The sequence below is a fragment of the Scylla paramamosain genome, chromosome 13 (assembly GCF_035594125.1).
Source record: "Scylla paramamosain isolate STU-SP2022 chromosome 13, ASM3559412v1, whole genome shotgun sequence".
NCBI lineage: Eukaryota > Metazoa > Arthropoda > Malacostraca > Decapoda > Portunidae > Scylla > Scylla paramamosain.
Genome location: NC_087163.1, coordinates 26,047,085 through 26,069,523, shown reverse-complemented (window position 1 = coordinate 26,069,523; position 22,439 = coordinate 26,047,085). Strand labels below are relative to the sequence as shown.

At 41.5% G+C, this 22,439-nt stretch overlaps 3 protein-coding genes across 12 annotated transcripts; 1 reads left to right on the top strand and 2 right to left on the bottom strand.

Moving 5' to 3' along the window:
• The first annotated feature begins 640 nt into the window (after window positions 1-640).
• Window positions 641-6,768, top strand: LOC135106582 (protoporphyrinogen oxidase-like). 6 transcript variants are annotated; one of them, XM_064015809.1, is made up of 4 exons: window positions 641-765; window positions 1,421-1,605; window positions 1,880-1,994; window positions 2,385-6,768. In XM_064015809.1, exons 1-4 carry the CDS (start codon window positions 664-666, stop codon window positions 3,489-3,491), a joined length of 1,509 nt encoding a protein of 502 aa, XP_063871879.1. In that variant the 5' UTR covers window positions 641-663; the 3' UTR covers window positions 3,492-6,768. The 6 variants fall into 6 exon arrangements, with proteins under 6 accessions (XP_063871879.1, XP_063871882.1, XP_063871881.1 ...); XM_064015812.1 differs by having other exon boundaries at window positions 682-838; XM_064015811.1 differs by having other exon boundaries at window positions 698-978.
• LOC135106581 (probable protein phosphatase 2C T23F11.1) lies at window positions 4,616-17,711 on the bottom strand. Of its 5 annotated transcripts, none has more exons than XM_064015805.1 (9): window positions 17,588-17,711; window positions 16,222-16,418; window positions 15,886-15,983; window positions 15,600-15,707; window positions 15,217-15,442; window positions 15,007-15,098; window positions 14,538-14,708; window positions 13,766-14,305; window positions 4,616-13,495 (listed from the first exon to the last, which is right to left on the bottom strand). In XM_064015805.1, exons 2-9 carry the CDS (start codon window positions 16,406-16,408, stop codon window positions 13,415-13,417), a joined length of 1,503 nt encoding a protein of 500 aa, XP_063871875.1. In that variant the 5' UTR covers window positions 16,409-16,418; window positions 17,588-17,711; the 3' UTR covers window positions 4,616-13,414. The 5 variants fall into 5 exon arrangements, with proteins under 5 accessions (XP_063871875.1, XP_063871876.1, XP_063871874.1 ...); XM_064015806.1 differs by having other exon boundaries at window positions 16,222-16,441; window positions 17,588-17,695; XM_064015804.1 differs by lacking the exon at window positions 17,588-17,711 and adding an exon at window positions 17,267-17,470.
• A 1,396-nt stretch (window positions 17,712-19,107) lies between these two features.
• On the bottom strand, window positions 19,108-22,366 carry LOC135106580 (uncharacterized). The gene is made up of 6 exons (XM_064015803.1): window positions 22,115-22,366; window positions 21,684-21,883; window positions 21,169-21,340; window positions 20,495-20,673; window positions 20,073-20,238; window positions 19,108-19,580 (listed from the first exon to the last, which is right to left on the bottom strand). The coding sequence occupies exons 1-6, from the start codon at window positions 22,115-22,117 to the stop codon at window positions 19,350-19,352; spliced, it is 951 nt and encodes a 316-aa protein (XP_063871873.1). The 5' UTR covers window positions 22,118-22,366; the 3' UTR covers window positions 19,108-19,349.
• Between the last annotated feature and the right edge of the window lie 73 nt (window positions 22,367-22,439).

Sequence of the window (22,439 nt, the reverse complement as noted above, 5' to 3'; positions counted from 1 at the left end):
TCTAACGCAAGAGTTAACCAGTATTCTCAATCATTCATCCCTTTCTCTGGTAAACTCTGGAACTCCCTGCCTGCTTCTGTATTTCCAGCTTCCTATGACTTGAATTCCTTCAAGAGGGAGCTTTCAAGACACTTATTCATCAATTTTTGACCACTGCTTTGACCCTTTTATGGGACTAGCATTTCAGTGGGCATTTTTTTTTATTAGATCTTTGTTGCCCTTGGCCAGTGTCCTTCCTTCATAAAAAAAATAAATAAATAAATATATATATATATATATATATATATATATATATATATATATATATATATATATATATATATATATATATATATATATATAATCAACGGCCATCCCCCCCACCGCCGGAACCCCCTCTCGCCTCTACCAGCGAGTAGAAAAAGACGGAATAACTTATTATTTGTTATTCCTATTTATTTTTGAAATGCAGATGCTACATGCATAGGATATTTGACTCCATAATATATAATGATAAACTCGTAAAAAAAAATTATATATATATATACATATATATATATATATATATATATATATATATATATATATATATATATATATATATATATATATATATATATATATATATATATATATATATATATATATATATGGGAATGTGGTGAAGTATCTAAGACTCCCTGAATGCCTGAAAGCGTTTTCTTTGATTATGCTGATGTAAACAAACTGCACCGGGCTGACCCGTTCCGCCAAAGGAAACAAGCTTCCTTGATTCTGCCCCTGCTAGTGGGTGCCAGACCGTCCACGAGAGTACTGAGTACAAGAGCGAAGGAACATTGTAGGAATTGGTGATATAAAGGCAATACACGCTCACAACGTTACGGGGAGTGAGGAAGTGGTGATAAGATGAGTTAATCTAACCTGGTGGGCTTCCCGGTGTCATGTTCCCAGCTGTCCCTTGTATTTAGGTTCCACAGCCACAGCCCCTCAATCAGCATGGTAAACGAGACCCATTGCAGGGCAACCAGCACACTGCTGATGCGTCAGCCCCAATAGTAAACTAACTCAACCTATTTGTGCCAGCTGGATAGTGCATTATATGAGCAGTCAGATTACATTTACAAATAAATAAATGAATGGTAACTATGATAATTAAAACAATAACAGTGATAATGATAACTACAACAGTAACAAAACTGAATGAGAGTTGTGCTTTAAATGGGTCAAGAATATTCAGATAAGATAATTATTAGCAAGTACCAATTTAATTTAAGATTGACACTGGAGAGAATAGTCAAGTCTCGAAGGTGGTTCTGCAAAGGTGTTCCTCTTACACTGAAATACCTTCTCCTCAGGTCCAGCTGTGTCCTAATTGGAGCCATTTTGTACTGAGGACCCTTGAACTCACAATATTTTATCTTATTTTATGTATTTCTTTTAGATGACAAAGAGTGTTGCAGTGCTTGGGGGTGGCATTGGGGGCCTGGCTGCCGCGCACTATCTCGGCCGGTTTGGGTGTTGCTCCAGGGTGGTGGTGGTGGAGGGCACGCACAGGCTGGGTGGCTGGGTCAGCTCCACCACACACCATGACCAGGTGGTGTTTGAACATGGGCCGCGCACCCTCAGGTTAGTATATCCCACAGGCTCTAATAACATCAGTTTTATTGATTGAAAATGGCTGTTAAATTGGTAAGCACTTGGTCCTTACCTGCTTCACTGTGTAAATCTGCCGTGTCTTGACAGTTGAGCTGGGTTGACAAAGTACTTATCCAAAATATTCCTGTCATATAAGAAGTGTACTACATGGTGAAACAGCTTCAGGAATAAAATTCTGCTGATATTCAGTAAGTAGGGCATAAATGTGAGGTGTGGGTATTTAGTTACTAATACATTCCTGCAGAGTGGTTGGGAATGCTGGAATGAACACGCTTGCCTTGGCAGAAGAGTTAGGTCTGGCAGATCAAGTGAGAGGCATTTCCTACGGTCATCCATCAGCAAAAAACAGAATGTTAATGGTAAGATGTAATGCAGGACTTGAAATCTAGATTAAGCATTTGTGGATAGACTCCCCATTTATCCATTGCTTCCAGTGGATACCAGAATGTAGATTACATAATTTTGATATGAGTATTTTTTTCTATGAATGTTCTCAAGACTGAAAAAAAAATAATAATGAGCTAAAGGCAAGGTAGAGAAAAGGAAAATATATTGTAATGCAAAGAGAATTTTAGGGAGAGGGAGGATGGAGAGGTTTAGCAGGTTGGGTGTCTTATGGGAGCTTGGAGGACAAGGTGGGGTAAAGAGGGAGGGACTCTCAAGAACATGGGCAAAAATTTTTGTAGTAAGTGGTAGAAATTAAATAAAATAGTTAATCTGTAATCAGAGCAGTTTAATGGTACTTACAGGTTGGTGGGAAGCTGCACAAACTTCCGAACAGTGTGAAGGCACTATTTACCAAGAGTCCACCATTCTCAAAGCCCTTGGCACTCAGTGGTGTTCGGGACCTGATGGCTCCTAAGGTTGTCAATAATGATGAAAGCCTCTTCAGCTTTGTAAATCGTCGGTTTGGCCATGAAGCTGCAAAGTATGGCATTGACCCTATGTCTAGAGGAATTTTTGCAGGAAATGCCAGAGAATTAAGTGTTAATTGTATTGCAAGAAGATTGCGTGATGTGGAACAGAAACACGGATCAGTTTTTCTTGGAATGTTTAAAGATAGAAAAAATGCAGTAAAACCAGACAAAAAATTGAGCTCAAATGAACTGGTGAAGAGAGCAAAGAGAGAAAAGTGGGTTGTTTGGTCAGTGGCTGGTGGACTTGAGAACTTTGTGAAGGCTCTTGAGAACAACGTCCTTGAAAACAATACTGAAATATGGAAAAACATGCCTGTAAAGGGAATGTTGAAAAGTGGAGGCAAGTTTGTCATTCAGACAGAAGAGAAAGAACTAGAGGTTGATAATGTCATTTCCTGTCTTCCATCCAATATTATGAGTAATGTGATACAGCCAGTAAGTCCCAAGCTGAGCACTCTTCTGTCTTCCATACCATATGTTACTGTTGGCATTGTGAACCTGGAGTACCCTGGCCAGCTGATTGAAGAGCCAGGCTTTGGTTACCTGGTCCCTTCCTCCGAGCCCAATCGCGTTCTAGGTGTGATATATGACACTTGCACGTTCCCCCAGGGAGACCGAACCATACTGACAGTGATGATGGGAGGCTACTGGTTCAAGGAACTGTTTGGGGATGATCCATCTCTGGAATCACTCTTAGATGAGGCGCTCACTGAAGTCCGTCAGTCTCTCAAGATCAAGGTCAAGCCAACACGCTACCATGTTAGGATCTTAAGGGACTGCATTGCCCAGTATGTCGTCGGCCACTCAGAGACAGTCGACAGTGCTCGCAAGCTGATCTCAGACATGGAACTTCCTTTGGCCTTGGCGGGAAGCTCCTATGATGGGGTTGGAGTTAACGATGTAATAATGAGTGCCAAGAATGCTGCGTCAGGTGTGTAGTGGTGATAGGTGTTGAGGGATGTGTGTGGCTGTGAGGGGAATTATCACCACTTGTTAATCTGTGATATAAGTAAGTCATATGGTGCAACTTTTCAAGAAATGCCATTTAATGAGTGGAGAAGTCTTACTCTTTAAAATTTATCTTGTTATTCTTTGTATCAATTTGGTGGTCACATCATATTATAGTATCAAGACAGTGAAGGTTGGCCAGCATCCACCTGGTCCCTGGTGGTGCTGGTGGCCCCGCTGGTGGTGTGGGGTGCTGTGCCTGCTCCGCTATGGGTGCAGACTCCAGCCTCTCCCTGTCATGGCTGACTTATGTAAATTTTTCAATCTTTCAGAAGACTTTACAATATGAAATGCATAAATCTATGTATTTTTTCTATAATATTATTGGGTATTGTATACACATGTATATATAGGTTGCAAAATTTGCGAGTATTGTATTTATACATAGTGTGTGTTCACTTAGCCATTTATTTATATAAATATGGAGCATCAAGAATATTGATTATAGTTATCCAATAATTGTTGCATGCCTTATCCATTTCATGCTCTTTTTTTAAGTATGTTGAATATTTATGAACATATCTTTGTTAGTTTCTTGATTTCCAGATGCCTCAGGGAAGTACAATAGTCTTTGTCAGCCTGCTGTACTCATTGGCCCCATCATAAAGTATTGTAGGGACCAGTGATCCTAACATTTTTGTATTTTTAAAGTAAATACTGCTTAAAATAGTACCACTGCTGGTGGACATGACCTACATAAGCTGCTCTCACTGTTGACCAGCCACATCCGGTGCAGACAACACTGCCTTGCTGCTGGCCACCTCACCTTCAGGATACCTGAAGGCTGGTGTGGAGGTATACAAGGATCCCAAAATATGGACTGACCCTGACCAACCTATAATTGATCTGCCATCACTTACTAATCAGCAATTGACCCCTGTTTGACCCTCATCCACTTATTAACCCCTTGGATTGAATACTGAACAACATGAATTTGTAGAAAGTATAGCAGTGCCAGAATATTTGTCAGCATCATCACCATATTTGTGACACTAAACAGTATTATGCATTGTATTATTCTTTGACTTAGGATCTGAAAATGAAAGATGTACAAGAGTAATTTATTCATATTTATTTAGAAGTATATGTAGTATTTACAACAATCACAAGGCCATCCCAACAAAGCCACACTAGAATGACAATGTACACCAACATTATCTTACAACATATATTACAGTATTCAGTACCCTGATGGCAAGACTTCAATATGTTCAGGACCTTAGAGTAAATAATTCCGGTATGTGTAGTGACTAAATAAGGACTAGTTTACTATCACACTGCAGTCTCACAACTGGAGCAAGGTGTGCCCTAAGCCTTGGCTAGCAGCTTGCTCTTCATGGCACCACAGCACAGCCCCTGGTCTTGTATGGTAATATCTCCACATTTTCATATGAGGTAAAACCTCTAAATGCCTATATGCTAATTAAAACTAGCATAAACACAAGTTTCCAAACAAGCTTCCAAGTTTTTAAAATAATATACTGTTATGATGAAAATTAATAATGCTGATCCTCAACTTAATGTCAAGTGTGGAACAGAGCTTATGTTGATGATGAAATTCAATTACTGAGGAAACAGTACTGTACTGGACTGGAGATTACTGAACACTACCAGACAGACCCGGGACATCAGTGTCGTGGTGACCGTAAATCAGCAGCTCGCTCCATAAATCAATCTTACTCACACAAATATAGGCACATATATGCAGACCAATTGCTCTCATTTTGGCTCCAACGTAACAAGGAGGTAATGATCTACGAGCATGCAAAATTCAGCAACTGACCTGATTTACTCTGTTCACGGAGCACACACTTTCTCACTATTGTTCACTTGCAGAACAAAACAGTTCTCCAAGTGAGGTCCTACAGCTGATCAAATTTTGAGTAAAATCTTATCTTTGGTAATAAATTTGCAAAATGGAGTTTTTGACACTAAGTGACAGACATGACTCTAAATAAGCAACAAACATTGTTAATGTTACATAGACTATGATGAACTTCAATACATTTGAAAACAGCTTTCTTCATACAGAGGTCCCCATAATTACATAAATCAATAACAAACTAGCACCAGGCCATACGGCACTAAATAATCATCGTGAGGTTGGCAGTGTCAGTGAAACTGTTAAGATTTTGAGGTCCAGCTAGCTCACGACATTCCGCTACTTGTGTCAATATGAGGCTGGGGATCGAATAAATATTCATGGCAAAGTCTGGATTCTGTGAGGAATAGATGATATTTAGTTCTGGGATAAGACAGGAAAGGCACACTTAGGGGCAGCAGCATGAATGGGAACCCATGTAAAGTAGGATAAACTTATATTAGGAACTGATCTTACAGGTAGTGGACAGAGGTATGGCCTTTCACAGTGTGTGTGGCGAGGCCACAGCAGCAGCTGGTTGCAAAGGTTCACGGACTATGAAATGCACTGCAAAGATGGGAACTGTCACATTTTATCCCTGCTAGATATAAAGAGAACTGTGAAGATGGAACTTGTGAGTGTGAATGGCAATTGTACTGTATACCCTGGCAGAATGAAGACAACTGAATTCACAATATTACGTATGCATGTCTGCAGTATAGCAATGTGGTATTGTGTTAGTCTGGCAGTTGCGGAAAGTGCCATTGCTTTTGTACTGCATCACGGCCTTTCCCCCAACACTATGGAGACCTCTGTAGCTGAAAAGTTTGAGAATATTTACATAATTGTAGTTTTAGTTATTGGCCCCAGGAAATTAAAGATAAGCTTTACTGTTCTGTGCACAGGTATGGAATGTAATGCCAGCACACTCAAGCTTACTGAAGGTTTAGGTGGATGTTTTATATATTCATTTTCCTTTCTGAGACACGGGACTCAGCAAATGCACCAACATTTCCTTCCACAACTGTATCTAATGATGTTACAAAACACAGACTTCTCCATTTTGTTCATTACCAGAAAATAAGATTTTACGGTCGTTTTAAACATTTTGTGGCTAGATAATGAAGTGAATATTTGTTCCTTAATGTCATCCTTCATAGTTTCAAAAGTTAAATTTACTAATAAATACTACATGAATAATGAAAGAATGTATTCTATTTAGTCAATATTGATATACATGTTGAAAGCTAAAAAGTCATATAAAAATGGATGAATACAAGTTTGCAAAAGAAATGTTAACACAGAAATCTATGGCTGAAAAACAATAAATATTTAAATGAAGCTGCAGTCCTTATTTTTAGTTTTACCTTTTGGCATCAAAACAGGTTAAAAATATATGCCACATAGTTTCATTTCACAAAAAAGAAAAAAAGTATTACAGAGAAAAGAAGCTTCTTTAGTTCTCGGTTTTTTATGATTTGATGCCCCATCGTGAGGTTACAAGTAAATGAACTTGAGTGGGGTAAATTATGTCAGCAAAATTAACCTGAGATGCAATATAATGTACAGTCTTATATGTAGCATTATGTTCATGTATCAAATGAAAGTAAAAACTATATATACTGAGAATGTAATCTTTGCATTTTCAGTCCATTCAAGAGTTACAATGGGAGGGGGCATCTTCTAACCTCATGGAAAGGATTGAGGTACATGTGGAGGTACAGTTAGGGACAAGACTGCCCCACCCTGCCACATGTAGTGGTGAAAACTGAAAAGAGAAAATGCCAGGAGCAAGTTTTTTCCCAGAAAACAAATAACACCAACTTCCTTGCTCCTTTTCAGCATACATAATACAGCAATGTGTTGAGGAACAGATATCTCTTAACCTCTTCTGCCCTGCCATGCAGCTTGAAAGCCTGCAGTCATCTCGGCTTCCCACAGGTCAGATTCAAGCCACTATTGTGTCAGTTTCTTCTGATGACTATTTTAGTCACAAACTTCTTTGTTGTACATAATTTGAAAGCTTAGAGTATGGACTTGTTTATGTGTTTACAAATGCTATCTTAGAGTGGTTGTATATTTTTGGATCAAGAAGCTTTGCATGACCTTTACTCAGAGAATTAGTGGGAGAAACCACTCTTACACACAGCTGGTAGTGTGTTACAGCCTGTGTACACACCATGTGGGTACATTTCACTTTAATCTGCTTTTCATCTGAGAAAGACATGGTATTACCAATATGCCATGGTGTATTGCTGTGCAAGCCTTGACATAACTGATGAATCAATGTGTGTGGTTCTTGGTCAGCTATGGTGTACTATATGTATGTCAAGGGCTGAAAGAGGTTAATGATTGGGAACATGTTGGAAAATAATGTAATAACAGTCAAGTATACAATATTGTGCCAAATGACCTGAGTAGAAAGGTTGATTTTGGTTTCTAGAAGTGGCAGTTGTCCATTCCAATATGGAAATGAGACTTGTTTAAATATGCACAGGAATTTTTTTCATTACCTTACATAAGATAATGAGGAACTTAATTTCTGTAAGAAAATGACTTCCAAGGGAGCAAATCCTAGTAGAGAGTGAATTCCTTAGTGTTTACATAACATTATCAGGAACACCCAGGTGTACAGCATGGACTGCATGCTTTATGAAGCAATTAAAACATTCTTATGTGTATTTCATTTTTACCATCAACTCGCTATGATGAAAGCCCACACAGTAGACACAAATTTTCTTGATGAACAACAATGATGATCTCAGATCAGACTAGACTCACTTGACAAAGGCCAACTCTGAGAATACTAAAATATTGAGCAATCCTGCACTACTGTCAGGTATTCAGAAAGCTCTACTACTGAACTACTTGATGAAGCAAGACACCATGCATCCTAGACCTTTTATCACTCTATATGGAGAAAGTATATATATAGTATAAACAAGTCCTTTTAAGAACAAGTACCCAGTGACGTGACATGTATGCAGTGACACAGATGCCAGGAAGTCACAATATTGTTGCAAAAAAAAATATAGGTGGTGAGTTTGGTCTCCAGCCTAAAAATTTTCTTCCAGCAGGCAGTCTTGTCAGTTGTGCTTACATGTGCTATTACATTTGTCAACCACCAAGACACACAGCTCATGCACAAACATCTACTTGTACCAAAAACCTGAACAATTCTCCATTTTCTGCTAATATAAACTTGCTAAACCTAAAGCTAACATTTACAGCCAAATACACAAAACATCCTCAATCTTGATCCAAAATGAAGAAGCAAGAAAGGTTCTCTGATGACTTCCAGTTTAGGTGAAATAAGAGTAACAAGTTGTAATCTGATATGAAACTGTAACTGATGGAGAGAGACAACATAAACGCTAGATATTATATGATGGTCTTTAGTAGTAAAAACAAATATGAGCTGCTAGAGCTGAGACATTTTAAATTTCACAAATCACTTTAAAGGATGTTGTAGCCCTGCCATCACGACCCTAAAAAGTGGACCTAATGGCTCTCCCTGACGTCCCGACCCCTCCACAAGTGAAGACGATTGTCACGGGATCAGCTTATCACTTTAGTGAAGCACAAGCAATTTAATACCTATGACTTAATGACACTATTTTCCTGTGAAGATTGATTAAACTGCAGGTCAGTGCCAGAGCTAAGTGTGTTTGAAATGTGGGTGAAGGGGATCCTGATAGTTAGGAGTAAAAACTTGGGCAATAATGCCTGAAAAGCTATTAGTGTTGTAAATGTTTATCAGGTGAAGAATACCACAGGCAATCAGATGGTGGAAGACAGATAGATCAGCAAAGGCTATTGAGAAGTAATAACTGTGAGGTGCTTGAAGAGGCTGAATGTTTGAGCAATCAAGAAGGGAGTGTTTGGAGAGGGAGAAGTGGAGGCTCTCCTGCTTCACCTTGAGGGGCACTCTTTAAGGGAGTGAGGTGGCAGAGACATACCGATAGTTAGACAAGTAGGTAACTGAGCAAACATAAGTGACAGAGAGAGAGCCTGTCCCATTCTGACCTAAATCTGGCACTGTAGTGCAGCAACTATTTTACTTACTAGGAACGAAATTTACTTCTAATGTAAAAGAAATTCAGAGAGTCAAGGAAACATAATGATCTTACAATGCCTAAATGGAGCCTTCAAAGGAAATAAAGAATGGTGACTCCATTCAGTGATTAAGGAAGTGTCACCCAGGACGGGTGATAGTAAATGTAGTAAATGTGTTTCATTTCATACAAGTAACTTTGAACTAAATACTGACTAGCTACCAGTGAGCAGCTCTTCCTCTAGCCTGCTATGAACTACAATGTATTGTAGGCCTGTGAAATGCTTCAAGGGCTGCTTGATGTGGAAATAAATGCAAGATAATTATAGAGTAAATAACATGTACAGCATGTAGAGGACAATCACAAAGCTTACTTGAATACACAGGATCTAGTTATTCATTAATTATCACACTGCTATGCAACTGATGATTCAAAGATTGTTAACAGTTTCTCGTCATTCTGTACACATGTATCAATGACCACTGCCTAATTACCATGTAATGGTAATTAATTTTCAGCATGCATGCTGAAAATGACAGGTAGAAAATAACTGTCACAAATAAACATGGTGCTGCATCTCAGACTACAATGTGGCAAGATACAAGAGTCAACTGAGATTTACTGTAGAAACATTAAGACTATTAGCAACACAATCACAATGTAAACTGCTCCTCTAAAAATACACAAAGAACTATGAGGTGAATATCTTGGATAATTTCTCTGGCAAGCGTGGGGCCTGAGTTAAATGAGATTTGTGACCTTACAGGGTTTCTGGTCCACTGTACTTGAAATCTGATTATAACATGACTTAGAAATTCATCCCCATCAATTTAAAAATTCAGGGGATGGTTTTGATAAACTGTATAGCACTATTAGAGACACTAATGTGGCTTTGGTGCAGCTGCCACAGTTCAGCAAGGCTATAGAAACAGCAGCAGAAAGGGAGGGGTGTCACAAGATGCTGAGCTAGCAGTGGACCCTGATGATTTTGCTTTAGACAGGGTGGCAGCAAGTGTGAATGAGGGGGAGTCATAGGCATCACAAGGATGTACTACACAAGTGGCTGTGATATTCTAAAGTTTGTGATTATGAAGAAGTGTGTGTGTGTGGGTTGGAGAGTGTTGTCATTATGGAGGGAGTTACCAAAGATCAGCGTGCAACAGGCAAAATGTGGAGAAGGGAGCATATATGAGGAATTTTATTGAAAGGCAAGTGCTGCTATCACAGCACTGCCATATGAAATGTTATAAAAGCCAGATAAAAATGATAAATGCCAATCTTAAAATTAATACCTTATCAGGTAATTACAAACTTCTGAAAGCCACACAGGCAATGCTAACAGTACTTTATATGATTCTGCAAAACTGCAGGAGTGCATTAGCATGAAATGAAGCACAGATTGTAAGACACTGATGCATCGGTCTCACAAGTTCACTTTCTGGACTGCATTTCTTACAGTGCCATGTCTCACATCAGCATTGGGATTGTTTGTAGTTCTCCCGCGGCACTGAAAGTCTACAATCCATGCATTGCCAAAATTTTAAAGTGAACATGAAATATGGCATGCAGCAATACAAAGGAGTTATTGTCACATTGAAGGCCCATTGGCACATTGAAGCCCCATGGCACTCAGAACAGTAGTCAGGAACCTGAATGTTTCTGAGCTGCACCTGTGTATGTGTTTTACAATTCACACTCTAGTTATTGAGGCAATGCTTTATTCCCTCCGTGGGGGTTACCAAGGAAAAGTCCCCACTTCAAGTTTCTGGCCTTGACTGACCTGATCACTACAGTCCTCACTTTGCTTTACATTTTCCCTTCACATATCCCTCCATCTCATTTTTTTACCTCAGCTGTGAATTTCTTTCAGATTGAAATCTCCCAATCTGATATTCATGTATCTACTTCAAAATTTTAATACAAATCTTTTCTTCATTTACACACACCTTGGGAAGTTATACTGAACAATTCAACCAATACAAAATGAACACTTATTGTTTCTCAATTACACGGCAACTATTTTCAAATGTTTCTGTCAGCACCTTTCCTATTTTACATTATCACTTTGTAGGTTGACCAGCTTGACTAGAATTATTATTTTTTGTTCCACCCTACATGGTTCTCAATCCCCATTTCACACACCACATGTTTCCTGAAAGTTTCTGCACATTATTCTTCTAGCATCTCCCTCCAATCTATCCGTTTAATGAATGAAATTTTGATATATTTTGGCAAGACTATGTGCAGGAGTTCATCCTTATCATTGCCATATGAATCCTTTCTTTTTTGTTTCCAATACTGTGGTAAAATAATGACAGACCAAATCCCTAAAAACTTCCTGTCTTTCTTCAAGACAACTTATGCATCAAATGCATTCTACCTGAATTCAACACTCACTGTGATGGATCATGAAGATTCTAGTGATGAAGAACTGATAAGAACACATGAGAAAGATTAGTTCAGTTCTGCTGAGGAACACTGAACAGATAACATCAAACAAATGGCACCTTAATGGAAAGAAATCTGATAACATATTAATGAACTACTAATTTTTCTAGATCATGATTTATAGATTTAATAATGAGTTTTCTTAAGAAAATAAAATATTACAAGCTCAGGATGAATGAAGACAAGATGTGGTTACCCAGTAAAGTAAGTAACTGTTCAGCAGCAGTGAAGGCAACACTTTATGAAACCTCTGCTTGGCTCAACATTCCAGAAAGTGTTGCATCCTCACAGTGAGACATTACTTAATATAGACTGCAAGTGCACAATACATATCAGTTCCCTTTCCACACATGTGTTCTCCATCCTGACCATCCACAGCTCCCTATGGTCAGGCTAAGCCTCAGCTTTAAAAACTTGGCATCCAACAAACACAGTTAATTTTACATCATGAAGGGAAAAAAAAACTTTAATAAACTCAAATGAAAACAAGTAAATTAAGCCAGACTTTCCATCCCTCAACAGTGCACCATTAAAGCTGTGGCTAATAATGGTGGTGTATCTGACAACTCTGACATAAACCTTCCCTACAAGAAAACAGAAATGGGCATTTTGTTATCTATTTAACAGCAACAAAACAAAGCCACAGCTTAACAAAAATCCAACTGCTTCAAACTGCAAAATAAAATACTTGCCACAAAAACATTTCATAAGCACATGAAGTAATAATGATGTGACAAATACATCTAAACTCCATTAACATAAAACTCAGGACTACATACAAGCCTGAATCCACACAGCACACACTACATACACATGACCTCAGGGAGCGAGGTCGTGGAAAGCCCGTATGTACACTAAGAAACTTTTCCGAGCTCTTTGAAACAGCACGTCTTGTGCATGAAAGCACATCTGAGCTGCAATATTTCCCAGAAGTGATGAATGTCACTTTGTGTTGTGAATAATACCATAAGCAACATGTTCCTGTCTAGAAGTTCAAGTATGCAGATCACTGGCATATTTGACCAGCTTGGTCAACAGTTTCTGCCACAGACCAGCCATAACTGTTCTCATTACAGAAACATGAAGATAAAGCTAGAGAGCTGGAGCACTTTTCTCATAACAATCTTTGCCTGAAGTGTACAGAGAAGGGGAGGGAAGTGTAGCACCCTCCTATTGTTCTTCACAGATTTCTGTACCTTGCAAATTGTTCCAAAACAGCAAACAGTACAGTCCTGCCCTCTGGATATGGAGACCCACCAACAATCTGTAACTACTGTCTTAACTACTGATACACTAGGATATCTTTATGTACACTATACATATACATAGAGGTTCCTAAAAATTTACTCAGTTGTTGTGGATGAATCATGAAAGAATATATGAATCTTTATACCATAAAAATGAACATGAGAAGGCTACCTGCCGCTGCCTGAGACCCACCTGCAGGCTCGGATCTTGGGGTCCCCAAGGCGGCCTCAGGGTTCAGGTCCTCACTGAAGGTCCAGGTCACTGTCATCCTCATTGGTCTGGCTGGTGAGTGCCAGTGATGGCCGCCCACACTTCTCCTGAAGCTGTGGACAAATTTGTCTTAGACTTCAACACCTAAAGAGGCACTACAGGGTGCTTCTTGTGCTTCTTAATGACCAACCTGGCCATGAAGGGGATGTCAGCCAAGGGTGCATAAGACAAGGCTCAACACACAGACATGTACACACACACACTGGTTCAGAAATAATGAGTAAAAAGTACAGCTTCATGACACTGCTTCAGTCTAGTGAATAACCTAATGAAGATGCTTTATATCCCTCCATGTACATTTTATTTATAGTGACTATACTAACCTCCTCTTCTTCAGAAGATATACTGTCATCATTTATCTCAAGAGAGTGCTCAGTTACTGATGAGTTGCTACTACTTTTTGTGTCTGACTGGCTTATGTTCAGGGTACAGATTCCATCCTCAATCAAAGAGAAACACGAGCCTGGTGTATCACTGCTAACTGAGTCACTACTGAAGCACCAAGGGTCATAAATAAAGTTGTCATGGTCAGGTGATGATCCACTCCTGTCACTGTTATGGTGTGCACAGCTTTTCCTCTCAGGGGACAAGTCGCTGTCGGAGCCACCTGGGCTGCAGCACACACACACGTCACTGGTGCTACTCTCAGAGCTCTCACTGGAGGAAGTGCTAACACAATCCTGTGGACGGCACCTAAGCCCAGGAAATGACTCTATGGCATCACTCCCCAAGATGTGCAAGCATCTGTCATGGGTGAGCTGAGGCTTAACTGTGGGAGCTCTTAGTTGATGTGAAGCAAATTCCCATCTGCTATGTTCACCTTCTATCATAATGTCACTTCCCTCAAATGATGAAATATCTTCCTGTGGATGTCCCAAAATAATCTTAGAATTCACATTAACATTACACAAATAAAAACAAATATGTTTCTCACTGTAGTCACCAATAAGTCCATCTCCTATTACAAGAGATGGGGAAAGTCTAGATTTAATAAAGCATCAAGAACTGCTGAGGGAAAGGTGTTTAAAATAACCAAACAAAACAAACAATCCAGGTGGGCAATGTCTCCAGCCGTTTACCTAAATCAAGAATTACCTCTTTCCAGGATCCTGATTGAAGAATGCAGATGAGGATGACTGTCATGTTGTCACAGCCAAGGCCACCCATCTGGCAGTCAGGTGCCAGGCATCGGGTCATGAGGTCCTCACATACGTCCTCCGGCTCCATGCCCTGAGACAGCCGCAGCCTCACAAAGTTCACCACCTCCTGCACCACAGAAAACAGCGCTGCATGGTACCATATCTCACACTCATGTAAGAAGATGCTTTCAATAAACAATAGACTGAGTGGCTGATTTTCTGGTACTAACAATTTTTATCTCCAAAACAGGATCATTCATACAAAAAATTACTGAACATCTCTAGCACTTGAGTTGATGCACATGTGACATCTCCAGTGAACCACAGCTTAGTGTTCAGAAATGACAGCCAAAAAAGCATGTGAGTACTTTAAAAGCTGCCACAAAAGGAGTCCACACAAGCAGACAGTGTGATGCAGCCCTCACCTGGTTGGTCATGACATCCCAGATGCCATCACACGCCAGAACGATGAATTCCCAATCGTCAGTCAACTCGCGCACTGTCACATCGGGGCAAGCTGGTCCAGTGCAAGTGTAAAAGGGAGAAGCATTGACAGTCTATTTCTCACAAAACAACCAGTAAAACTGTACATTCATAATTTACAATGATTCATGTCTGCCAAAAAGTAGCCTCACCTGTGACAATCTGTTCCTCTGGGCCTTTGAGTTCATTCTTCTTAAATACAAAGTCTCCCAAGGCTCTTGAGAGAGCCAGGTTGCCATTCACTCTGTTCAGCTCCACCCAGCCGCCCGCTGCTGTAATTCTGCGCTGCTCAGAGGCAAGGCTGGGCTTGTGGTCACTGCTCAGTTCCTCCACACGTCCACTCACACTTGCGATGGCGCGGGAATCTCCTACGTTGCCCTGATTATAAAATGTTTGCTTTAACTCACTTTGACAACCACATGCTTCACATCATATACAAGATCACAAGATGCTATTTGGAAACTCATGCACATGGCAAATACTAAAGACCCAGTGTGTACATCTTGAGGCATGCCTCAGAGGAGTGTTCACTCACGCAGTAGATGGTTCTGTTCCGCAAGAGGCAGCAGATGGCAGTTGTACCAGCAAGCTCATCCTTCAGCACCTCATCTGTCTGCATTGCATTGTCCAGGTCTAGGAAGCCCTGTGAGGCAGTGTGGAGCAGACATCAGTAACATATGCACATTTCAGCAGTACAGCTTGCAGCATCCTGCTATAGCAAATGTAAAGTTGTAGGCAAAATGCAATAATGATAGATATGAAAACTTTTGGAAATATAAAATTTTGAGCAAGATTGTGAAAGTGAAGGACAGAATTGTAACCTGTTTGACAGCTGCCTCTATCTGGCCTGCAGAGTATTCTGGCCTGTTGACGATGCTCTTGTGGAGGTGTTTGCCTGCGTGCTGGGCAATGCGTGCACCTGGTCACCGCAATAATAGTACCTTATGTAAGGATTTCAAATATATTTCCCAATTTCATTTGTGCAACACATTCAAATGAGACTATTTGTATATCACTTACAGGTCTTACATGAAATTACCCATATAATAATAAGTGCCTGTATCTGAGGGAATACTGAAAAAACAAGGAGCAAAACTGTAACTGTCAGAATAATGAAGACATAAGACCAGACATTAGACCCAAAACATTCTTCTGACCTCCATGTCCGTCATACACAGCAAAGAAGGCCGTTCCCGGATCATCTGGCAGGGAGAGGATGGTGGTGTGTGCATCCTCCATGTTGACCCTCCAGCCCTGCATGCATGAGGCGCCCACCCTCAGCCATGAGTTCTCACAGCGAGACGTCTCCTTCTGGGTCACCGGCTCACTCAGCGTCTGTCCCATCCTGAAGGTCCTGGAGTGTGCATGTGGTGTCAACTAAAAATATAAGTGGTAATTCTGTACTTTTAACTATTTATTTGTGGCTTGTTATTGGTGAAAAATGGTTTGCAGCATAAAGAAAATAATGCAACTTTATTTTGTTAGTATTCTTATTTGCACAGTGGCTACTTTGTGGAGGGAATGGCATATTTTGATTTCTTCCCACTATTTCATGACAACCGGCACACGATGTTACTTTTTTAGGATATACAAGTACTGATGTGATTTTATTATTATTATTATTATTATTATTATTATTATTATCATTATTATTATTATAAGTAAGTAGTATAAGTTTGTGCAGAAAAAAAAAAAACATTAAAATTTCAATGTTAGGGGGAGACTGTTATGTATAACGATGTTGCTGGCAGTGTGTTTTGATTTCTTTTTTCAATTAATATTTCTCCACTGTGGTATGGAGAAAAAATATCGCCACAGCATTGTGTGTGTTCACAAATGGTAACTGAGAGACACAAGGCGTCTTGGCTCACCTAACACTCTGAAGAAGGATGTCGGCCACGCATATTTATAATGTTATACTATCAGATGTTTATTTTATGACAAGAGATTTTTGGGTGACATTGTAGTCACCACCACAATTCTGAGATACATCAAACAGCTACAAAAGTCAATCACGAGACTTGCAATGCCTCCATCCTATCGCCACTCAGACTTCCTGTAATATATCTAAAGTTTGATGATAACCCTGTATGGAAAATTCCACCAGCAGAAGAGGAATGTCAGTGGAGGAGATGAGCGTCTTGTGAGTTATGATGACAACCAGGTGCATTTGAAACAAGCAACGATGGCTTTGTATTCCACCTTGCAGAGTACACAGGCAGGCCACACTGGGTCCTCATACATGACACGCTTGGCCTGCAGCGCGGCAGTGTGTGGTGTCCTGCCGCCGAACACCTTCACCACGCCTTGCACTCTTTACTCTGCTACTGACAGCACACAGCGTGACTTGCCCGTGACTGGAACACCTGCCCCCGCGACTGACACCCCGCCTGTCTGCAGCACACCACGCAAACACACCCAGGCCAAGAGCACACCAGAGCCACACCCACATCCGCCCTGTCTCGCCACCGCCACACAGCCGCCCACCACCCACGCCCTCCCAGCCCCCGCCACGCCACGTACCACAATCCAGTGCCTATAAAACCCGCTGTGTCCTAGTGTCCAGGGTGAGGTCGAGGCAGGTCACCAGGGCGACATGTAAACACCGCCACGTTCGAGTATGACTGAAATTATGAGTACTTTTGATTTTTTTTTTTCCCCCTCTAATATTTGTTTGTTTATATGAAGAGACGTGGAAATTAATTATTTATTTTTACGTCTTTATATTGTTAGTTTTAAATTTACTATATTCACTCAGTGTTTCCATTACGTTCAAGAGTTAAATTTCTTTTGCTATAAACTTTTCTTATTTTCTGTATACAAAAATGATAGCCAAAAATATTTATGTAATTTTTAAGGAGTATTTTATGCATCTAAACTTTAAATATCACGATTTAGAAACGTTCACATTACATTCGTGTGTGCGTGAACTTTGGTTTTGGGCTTTGTTATCGCGGGACGGATGTATTGCTACCGCGGGACGGATGTTTTAAAAATTAGCTTGGAGAGCGAACTGGACAGGGCACATATCAACATAAAACTGATATAATTACAATGAACATAATTATATAGAAGAGCAAGATCGTGCAGTTGGAAAAGTGATATTTAATGGAAAAACTTCTTCAATTCTTTGCAAGCGCCTCGGAAGCAAGGAGTTTCCGACGCATTCCTTTCGCGCAGGTCTCCTGGTAATCTCAGAAGCTTGCGACTCGGAGAGTTTGTAAAGTTCCGAGGCTCCCAGGGAACCTTATCACAAAAATGGGCCGGCAGAGGGGCGGAGCGAAAGACACAGCCACTTCCAGGCAACGATACAAGCCAGGTAGGTGAAAACAAATTGATATACGTGTATTGTTTTCAGTAAAATCTCGAGCATACAATATGATTTGCATGCAAGTCCCTCACGGGTAAAAACCATTATTAAAACCATGTAACGTGAGTTGTTTCAGGTAAAACGAGCAGCCTATTAATGCCTACTGGCTCACTCGCTGTTTGCGTGCATTGGCCGCTGTTTGGTGCACGTTTACATGATAACCACAGTATTCTACATTGATTTATGCACGCCTTACTGAATTCCTGCCTAGTGGCCCTAACATGTCCCCTCTGCCTCACCTCTATTTACTAATTAACTCTTTCAATACCGCGACAATGGCTTGATTTTGTTCCCGATATTATTACAAAATAGTATTAACTTTGAAATGGTGTTGTTGAAATAAAAGGGTAATCAGTCATGTGTAGGTGTTCATCAAGTAGCGTTACATCTGCGTGTACTCTTTTCTTAATTGACAATATGTAACTTTATGAAGCCTGGAAAATGTCTCGGTGCTGAAAGGGTTAACACTCCGCTTGTCCATCACCCACTAACTTCGTGCATCGGGAGAGTAAAAAAAAAAAAAAAAAAAAAATAATAATAATAATAACAATGTATTGACAATAGTGGAGGCCAACCCAAATCCTCCATTGCCTTGGTGGTGTTGGCTTGGTCAGTTATATAATCGCCGGACTGGTGTTTGTGCCATAACAGAGGTTAATATGAAAACACACTCTATTGTTCGGAGAAATGCTTTATTTTTCATTCCGAATCTAAAGTTAGTTAATTAATTGCATTACCAGACACAGGGACTGCCAATTGCAGGCCTGATGGCTTCTTGCAGCTTCTCTTATTTTCTTACATACGTATGTTCTTATGTAACTATTCCTTTCTTGTGAGCATATCCTTCACTTAGTGACAAGCTGAGTCACTGTAAATGAATGGTGAATAAATAAGCAGAACAACAGACATGTTCAATTATGTCCATGCTGTTTTTATTTTCGGATGTGTGGTGGTGGTGGTGGTGGTGGCAATGGTGTTAGTGGTGGTGGTGGTTGTTGTCGTGTCTGGGCCTGGTGAAGGGGACGGTGGAGGGCTGAGGCGACGGTCCACCTCCTGCAGTGTCATTCGAAAGGCAGGGTTAAGGGCCACGCAGGGGTAGGATGTCTGCACCAGGGACAAGGCTTGGGCGAAGGACATGCGTACGATCTGAAATGCATGGCTTTGTGTCACGGATAGATTGACTCATTAAGCACAAGAACATAGGAAAGAAAATGAATGAAGCTGCAAGGAGCCGTTAGGCCTACACGTGGCTGTCCCTGGATGAATGTACAGCACCTGCCTACTTCCACCTCTCCTTTTCATCCATTAAATTTGTCTAATCTTCTTTCAGTTGACATAAAGCATCACAAAAATGAGGTCATATGGAACACAACATCATGAAAGTGTATTTGGCAACATGAAAATGTGAGGGAAGTGTGAGGATGCCCAGAAAAAAAAAAGAAAAAAAAAAAACTCAAATATCAAATAATATGTTGAAGTAGAGAGTGCAAAAAAAAAAAAAAAAAAAAGTGAAAAAAGCTGAATTGATAGATGGCAATGAACGTAACAAATGAAAATAAAAGGTGAGGGTGAGAGATTAGATGTAAATGTGAGGGTTAACAAGTAAAGGTGTGAGGAGGCAAGGGTGTAGCTACTCACAGTCATTAGGTAGAGGATAACCAGTGCTGGGGCGCGACTTTGCCCCTTGTAACTATGGACAAGGACGTTCTTCCCCTTGAGGTGGGCAGCGTGGATGAAGCGAGTCACCTCCGAGCTAAACTGTCTTATGTCCACTTCCTCTGAGTCAGGAATGTCGATGCACAGCCTAGAGGAGGGAGGAAAGTGAGCCTACGACTACCCTGCCATGTATCCCGACTGAGGGAGGCACGGAGCTTCAGGACCCTCTTATGTGCCTTCCCCTTTCCCTGACAGATGACCCGCCTTGATCCGTGGTGTGGTGAAGGGCGGATAGTGAGCCACATCAAGCTGCCATATACTCTGAGTGTCACTTGAGGCAGGCAGGGAACATTATTACCCTCTTGTATAAATTTACCTTCCCTCTTCCCCTGCGGCACACCCACCTTGACCTGTGGTGTGGCGTGGTGAGGGGGCAGGTGCAGGGACAGATGGACTTCTTGTCGGCAGGCACCTGAGTGGGCCGCGTGCCAGAAAGGTCCACCACGCACTGCACGTCCAGGCGGCAGAGCAGAGGCTGGCTGTAGGCGGCGGTGATGTTGCCCAGGTACAGTCCTTCCACCACCTGCCATTGTCAGTCAGGGCAGAGCAGATTATCAGTTGTGAATTATAGAATAGTCATGATGGGTAGTTCACTGAAATCCCACGCACTGAAAACTTACACTGTTTTCCTAAAATTCCAGTTGATCAGGCCAACTGGTAAACTCTGGAACTCCCTACCTGCTTGTGTACTTCCTCCTTCCTATTACTTGAATTTTCTCAAGAGAGAGGTCTCAAGACATTTCTCTATTTTTGGCCAACCTGAGTGGACCTTTTTATATATACATTTTATTGCCCTTGGCCAGTTCCCTTCTTACATAAACACAGACCCACCCATCAGGACTCTTCTTAAGAATCACGTGCATTTAACCCAAGCTTTTACAATTGTCTTGCTAGAAGTGCATTAAAACTACAGAGAAGCCTTGTACTGCATCCCTGGTGGAGCATTAAGGCGGAGCATGTGGAGATGTGGCCGTGCGTGGTGCTGTGAGGAGTCAGCAGGGGCGGTGGAGACACTCACGTAGGCGATGTTGTCGTCCCTGTACACCAAATTTCTCCTTGGAACAGTTTCAGTTGTGGTATTTGGAGATGTGTGGGCCACCTCTCTCCCCCCACAACCCTCCGGCCGGGAGGAGGAAGGCTGCAGCGTCTCCTCCACGAGAGTCACACTGTCCTCTGCTGCCTCGTCATCGCTGTGGATAACAACGAGTGGCGTTCGATGGGCAACAGTTCTCATCATTTTTTTCCATTGTAATGCGTCTTAAAGAGGTGGTCGTCTAGTGACAAATTTAACAGTACAAAATACATAACGTAGATACAAAACACTGAATACAGAATTAAAAAGGGCAAAGGAAAATCAATAATAACATAATTTTGTCCAAGTGGAAGCAATAAAGCAAACAGTTGTAGAAGGCCACACCTCCACCAGTCTGCACACAAGCTCTACCAATCTTTCAGACTCTCCTTGCACGGGAAGTCACCTTACAGCCACTACACTCAGCACAATCACCTTACATGAGTGGTGGACGGCCTCACCTGGGGAAGTGGTCCCTGTGGGTGTGCCTCAAGGCTGCCATGGGTCCCTGGGGGCTGTGCACTGTGGCGTGGGTGTGCTGGCCACCCGTGGGGTGTGTAGCACTGCCAGGGTGGGCGTGGGTCTCACCTGCACACAGGGACGAGATTGGCTGGACCTTTACGTGGCTCCCCGCACTTCCGCTCACGTCACGGGGCCTCACCTGTGTATGTGTGTGTGTGTGTGTGTGTGTGTGTGTGTGTGTGTGTTAGCGAAAGAGAGCAGGGCAAGAGAACACATGCACTTGAAAATCATTCATAATTAGGCCACTTGCATGGCTCAGATGATTACTGGTAATGCGTAATAATACCAATAAATTTGGCGATGGAGTCAGAAATTGATAATTTTACTGTATCAGCAATAAGTCATTGCGTCCATAAAGGCGGTGACTCACCATCACATTGGCAGAGGCGGCCTCGTGGGGGCAGCGCGTGGCCTGGGACGGGCTGGGGGCGCTGGCTGCCAGGGGGCTCAGGGTTGGGGATGTCCTCGGTACAGGGCTGGAGGAGGAGGAGGAGGAACTGTGTGCGCCTGGCACCTGAGGGGGAGGAAGGACGAGTGTGGTTGGCTTTTGGTGAGAGAGAAAACATTGCCTTGGTGAGGCAATAGACTGCCAGATGAAAACAATACGAGAGTGGCGGTGATCCTTGCAGCAGCGCACCCCAGCTCACCTTGAGGAGCGCGGCGCCTCTAGCCTGAGGCTCCAGCACCAACAGGTC